Below are 6,109 nucleotides of genomic sequence, written 5' to 3' on the forward strand. Positions count from 1 at the left end.
TATATACGCATGCGTAGTAAACTGTTCACTTCCGGATAGTTGAAAATAACGTAATAATAATCTTCTGGGTTGTTTTTCATGGTAAGTTAACAAAATGACTAACGAATACAAGTAGAGAAACGTTGAAGTAAATATCGAATAGCAGAAAGTCATTCGGTTACCGTCATTTCGTTAGTTGATATAATATGACTACAAACTAGGCACCCTACCGTGACAACAGCGTTATTGATGAACCATTCGGCCGTCTGTCAAGTGTCTCGCAAACGACAAGGTTATAGAGTTTAATAGTCCTTACTCGGTTCCGAAGAAATGCTAGTCAAACGTCTGTCTAAAACACTGGTTATGAATGGATTGTTGTCACGAGACATCAAAACATTGCACTGGCATATTATAATACTGTAATTTGGGATTGAATTTACATAACCATTTTCCGTATAATTTTAATTTACTGTTTTAAGTTTATTTCAGCACACAGGATTGGGACAATCCCCTTCACCGAACTCAAGAACAATGCATAGTACATAGAGCTAGACAAAATGTTCAATGACTTATGTTATTAAAATAATATTGATTGTTACCCGACTGTACAATTAAATTCAGTAATTTCAACCTGGGAATTCAACCTGTTTCTCAAGAAGGTTGCTAGAAAATCATAAATAAAAAGTCAGGTCAACAATTTTCACTGACCAGAGGGCAACTGCCATTTTTAAAGACTGTGGTATGTCTCTGCTAGGGGACAACCCAAAGCCTTCCTCACACGAATGCTCAACTAAAGACCAAAAGTGAGGTATTGTCAAGGGTGACATTATATTGAAGAAGAAAGTTGTTAAAGAAAGAAGAGAAAAGATAAGATCCCAAATTTAGTTGCCTCTTACGATCATGCAATGGGGGCAGTAGGTACAATTCTAAAGCCCTACCTGCAGGGCAATGTAATAATATAACATCTGTGTTAGATTGTGAATAATATAACTACAAAATGACATTAACAGCGTTTTTTGACTGATGTGACATATGCAGGTCAAGTTTAAACCATTAACTTCTCCATGAAATACAAACCTATTCAGTTTTCTTATTACATGTATATGGGCGGTAGGCTCTTAGTCAAAGTTGCAGATTTGAAGGACTTTACTTCAGAATTTGGTTTGGCTGAAAACCTTAATTTCTCCCACCGTGTTACAAAAGTAGTGTCAAAGAGTATGCAAATGCTTGGTCTTTGAAGACTTTCCTTTTACAAATGTATCTGTAGTAAGGTCCTTGTACATCTAGTTAGAAGCTTATAAAGTTGGTTGGAGTATTGTAGCGAGATCTTCATACCAATCTACATTTAATATGCATGTACACAAAGTTAAAACTATCCAGAGAAATTTTTGTTTAATTCTTATGCTTCAAAGCAAATTTTGATTCTCATTGTCATTCTTATTCCAATGTTTGTAAACATCTTAATTTGCCTTCTCTAGAAAGCAGACGTCAATATTTTGATCTTTGTTTCTTTTATAAATGTGTTCATGGGCTGTTTGACTTTCATATCTTGTAGAAAAGATTGGCATTTTATCTCCAAGAAAATGTTGATGTTCCTCTTTTCTTTGCAATTTAATTATAAGTGACCTTATGGTTGGATAAATGTTAGAAATTAGAACTTTTAATCGTGTAATTAGAACTTTTAACTGAAATGTAAGTGCACTCACTGTGTTTTTCAGTGTACACTGTCTTCATTTAAGGGTTTGCATAAAGGCAGTATGTTTTAAATAATTCCATGTTTGTGTACTACATGTCCTACTATATTATACTATAATTAATCTTATACATTGATATTACATGCACGTACATACATATACTTTTAATCTGTGATAGTTTACTATACTTTTGTTATCATTGTTATCAATTCTGTAATTGGACCCTTGGGTCTGTTGAATTGAATCAAATAAATAAACAAATAAATAAATGCGTTTTCCAAGACAGTCTTTCTGAAATGGCCTATATCTGAGTTTTTTTCAGGAAATAGGACCTGTCCAAGATGTGTTATGTCTGAAATATAATCCACAATCAAAACTTTTTCAGTGAGGTGTTGGAACCTACAAGATGAACTCTAAGATCTTAGCCTGCAACCTTGAGAAATGGTTCATCGGGTTGTTCCGGCTACCTTGATGAAATAGTTTTCATTACTGACCATTAAAGCATGAAATAACTGTATACTGTTAACTTAATTAGTTCCATTTAGTCAGATTGAAAGTTATGAATAAAGTTCAAATTAAATAAAAATACAAGTTTTCATTTTTGAACTGTTTAACTTAAAATGTTACGCTTTGAATATTTTTTTCCAACTGTTTGTTCATGACTAAACTTTAATGATGAATATCCAAATTTTGGTTATATGCTTGTATTTTATTGCATTTTCATCAAAGAAAACACGTGGCATAAAATATCTGTTGGATATATAGGTCATGCAGGAGGAATGAAAAATATCCTGTCCATATTGAGATTTGAACTAGTGATCTCCCGCTCTCTATATACAAATGTACATCATATCATATGTAACCCTAGTAGCTAGGTACTATACACAATATCCTGTTTGGCTAGAGAGAATGAACCTCAATTGTTTGAGGGTATGGCTAGTAAATCACCGATCCTTGCGAAGGCATTGAAACAAACTTCATATGATTAATAATGATTTCCGTTACATAGTTGCCTTTGTAGGGGCTTTAGCAAGAATACTTGGTGTTTCTTTCACAAGAAGCATTCAGACTCTAAACCCTGAAAACTTGGCAAGATCTTTCCTAGATGGGAGCATGTAGCTAAAGAGGTTACCCCAACCATGTTGTTAGGAAGCACCTTGCTAGTATTTACTGGTGTTACTAGTAACATAACCAGTATCTATATATATATATATATATAGGCTAAATTCAGTATAGGGATATTCCAGTTAGCCTAAGCTAGTAAGGTTATCCACTTTTACATTTGTCTCTTCTTCACTAAGTCTCTGCTCCTGAAAACAACCACAAATCAGATTCTTTAGTTCTCTAAAATCCCATCAATCTCCTTTAATTAGGTTATAATTACACTTGGAGTAGTCAATATCACCAAATCTATGATAGGAAGAAGTTAACTTAAGTACATGTAGTTGTACTTAGTAATGAAAAATTTCCTGCTCATGCTTGGACTTGAACTATGACCCCTAATTCTCTAAACGGATATCCTACTACTTGGCTAAATGGAAATTCCCACTAGCCTGAGCTAGTAATTATATAAGGTGATTCTATTGTCCACTATGATGTACATATATATACATACATGTTAACTTAATTTCTCCAGTTCTGTGATATTTCTTGTTTCAGAATCAACCAAGATGAACATAGGTACAGCCACCAGTGAGGAGAACCCTACCCACTCCTACCTAAATAGCAAGGGAATCTGGTTCACTTACACGCTGGTTATCCTCCTTTTCCATCTTATGCTCCTTAGTGTTCCGTTTTTCTCTGTAGCTGTAGCATGGACACTGACAAATATTGTACACGATGTGGTAAGGATCAGAACAAACCAAATACAAATGTATCTTTAGTGATTAAATTCTTGAAGATTCAAACTCATTTATAATTTTATCTCATGCAAATGCTGACCAATGGCATGGATTATGATACCAAGTTCTGGAATTTTACATGAAATTAGTACAGAAAATGTGACAAATTTAAAAAAAAAATTCGGCATAGCCATATAATATTCTTTTGGCCCCGGAAATGACGCGACAGGTGGCGTTACTGGTCAAGAATTAGATGAAGTATGTGGTTGGCCAATGTAGCGGTCATGCAAAATGCAGATATGCAGTTAAAAACGAACCAAAGTTAGGATTGAATGCAAGCTGAATAAGTGGATGTACATTTTCAAAGTTAAGATTGAATGCAAGCTTAATAAGTGGTGTATCTTTTCAAATGACGCACTAATAAAATTATATTCCTGATTCAAATGCAGTTCTGTTATCACCAGAAATGATTCAACAGATATAATTTTGTTATCTGTGCTGAAAAGCATTAGTTTGTTAATTTATTTCACAAGCAGTTTTACATTATAACCATCAGTATTAACTGTGCCATTTATCTGTTTATTTTAAAGATATTTCTTGTTAATAGTGTGGGTTTTTTGGGGTTTTTTTTGCTGCATAGATCTCTTCTGAATTCCTTTTCATAGGCTTTGTAGCAAAATAGTTTGAAACATATCATGCCTTTCGTTGAAACTAATACCAGTTGGTTGGATATCATATGATAATTTATAAACTGATTTCAGTGTTCTTTTCTTTTTTTAATTATTTTTTTTTTATTTGCTGAAAAGGTCATTTCTTGATTTCCTTGAATGTATAGGCTTTGTAGCAAAATAGTTTGAAAAATCCTTGAAAATCATCTGATGATCTATAATGAAACTAATGAAAAGTTATTTATTATTTTGCAGGGAATGTTTTATTGTTTGCATGTTACAAAAGGCACCCCATGGGGTACACCAGAACAGGGACAAGCTCGAACACAAACTCAGTGGGAACAAATTGATTATGGTCGGCAATTCACGCCTACTAAAAAGTTCCTAACAATTGTTCCAATTGTGTTGTAAGTATTGATGATAGGTAAAGTTAGGTCTATAATGATTGATAATCATTGATATTATTATATACAAATCATTTGTATTAGATCTAATGAATTATGTAAAAATCCATGATATTAAATCAATTCATAACACAGTAAATATGAATTTCTTAAATCTCATTTATTAATGAAGTCAGAAAAAAATGTGATTTGTAGAAACTTTAAGAGTTGACAGAGGACACTTCCAAGAAAATGAGATTGACATTGACCATTCAGTTATGATAAATGTACACTACATTAAACAGTAATGTTAAATGCTGTGTTGAAATTCAGATCAAATTTCACCAGTTCAGGAAATTTTGCTGCAGAATAAAAGGGAGAACACCAAACAACTATCCTTTAAATATTTTCTTTATTTTTTCAGGTTTTTCCTGGCAAGTTTCTACACAAAGTATGACAAAGTACATTTTATAATCAATGCCATTGCACTAGGCTGGAGTGTCGTTCCAAAATTCCCACAATTCCATGGTGTCCGACTTTTTGGATTCAACAAATTTTGATCAACCTGTGATCAAAAGAGTGATGATTTAAAGACAAAAGACATGTTGAACCATGTAGTGTTCGTAGTACCACGGGAGCAAAACAGAAATACTTTGTGGAAAGAGATTCACTGAGGGAACTTTTTATGTCACTGATCAGGCAGCCATAGTAAGCTATGTTGTACAGTGTTGAGAAGTAAGCCTTTGTAGAGCAATTATATGTTATAGTATTTTAATATTTGACTTGAAAATGTTTTGAATCTTTTCCTTAACCCAGTCAGAGGCTGTCAGTGTTGAAATCTCAAAATATTGTATTTTCTAAATTTATTTTTCCATTGAATAAATAATTTAATCAAAAGGTGCAATACCTGACTGAAAATAGAAGTACAAATGTATAAAAAAAACATGAATTCAAGAAGTTCAGAATTAAATAATAAAAACAAAAATTCTAATAAGATAACAAAACAAATATTCCAAAAGTCCATCATGTATGCATTACCAAGAAGGTTTTGTATGTATGAATTAATTTACTTGAAATTGAAATAAGTTCTCAATGGAATTTTTGTATCAGTGAAGTATAAAGTATATTTACAGTTTGAGGTAATAAGTCATTTCAGAAACTTGCTATCAAAGCTGCCAATTTATTTAGTTTTCCCTTGAATTTCTCTTGTAGTACAAGTCTACTTTGGGAGATATATTTTTAGTTGATAAACTTCACTTGGTCTCTTTTAGCATTGAACATATAAAAAAAGGAAAAGTTGTTTTTGAATACAGTGGACCCGCGATAATCCGGACGCCGATAGTCCGGAAAACTCACAGTCCGGACGAAAATGCACTGGAACGGATTTCCGTAAAGTTATTTGTACTCACCAGTCAGGAAATTCGGAGTCCGATTCCGGAAGCCCATTTTGGGAACGGAACATACTTTTCATTAGTAAATTTCCCTCAATAATACGGACAATTTTTTCACCATGAGGAGAAAAAAAATGTCGGAGCAAGTCACCC

General features: G+C 33.0%; 1 protein-coding gene across 1 annotated transcript; it reads left to right on the forward strand.

Annotated features, from left to right (window-relative positions):
• Window positions 1-9: 9 nt before the first annotated feature.
• On the forward strand, window positions 10-6,109 carry LOC117344047 (ORM1-like protein 3). The gene is made up of 4 exons (XM_033906646.1): window positions 10-81; window positions 3,333-3,517; window positions 4,438-4,589; window positions 4,990-6,109. The coding sequence occupies exons 2-4, from the start codon at window positions 3,344-3,346 to the stop codon at window positions 5,123-5,125; spliced, it is 462 nt and encodes a 153-aa protein (XP_033762537.1). The 5' UTR covers window positions 10-81; window positions 3,333-3,343; the 3' UTR covers window positions 5,126-6,109.

The sequence above is a fragment of the Pecten maximus genome, chromosome 15 (assembly GCF_902652985.1).
Source record: "Pecten maximus chromosome 15, xPecMax1.1, whole genome shotgun sequence".
In the NCBI taxonomy this organism is placed as follows: domain Eukaryota; kingdom Metazoa; phylum Mollusca; class Bivalvia; order Pectinida; family Pectinidae; genus Pecten; species Pecten maximus.

What these genes read in the sequence shown, in the direction of transcription:
- LOC117344047 (XM_033906646.1), top strand. Translation starts at nt 3,344, where the DNA reads ATGAACATAGGTACAGCCACCAGTGAGGAGAACCCTACCCACTCCTAC. An exon ending in CAAATATTGTACACGATGTG is followed by an intron (nt 3,518 to 4,437) that starts GTAAGGATCAGA and finishes ATTATTTTGCAG; the next exon opens with GGAATGTTTTATTGTTTGCA. An exon ending in ACAATTGTTCCAATTGTGTT is followed by an intron (nt 4,590 to 4,989) that starts GTAAGTATTGAT and finishes TTATTTTTTCAG; the next exon opens with GTTTTTCCTGGCAAGTTTCT.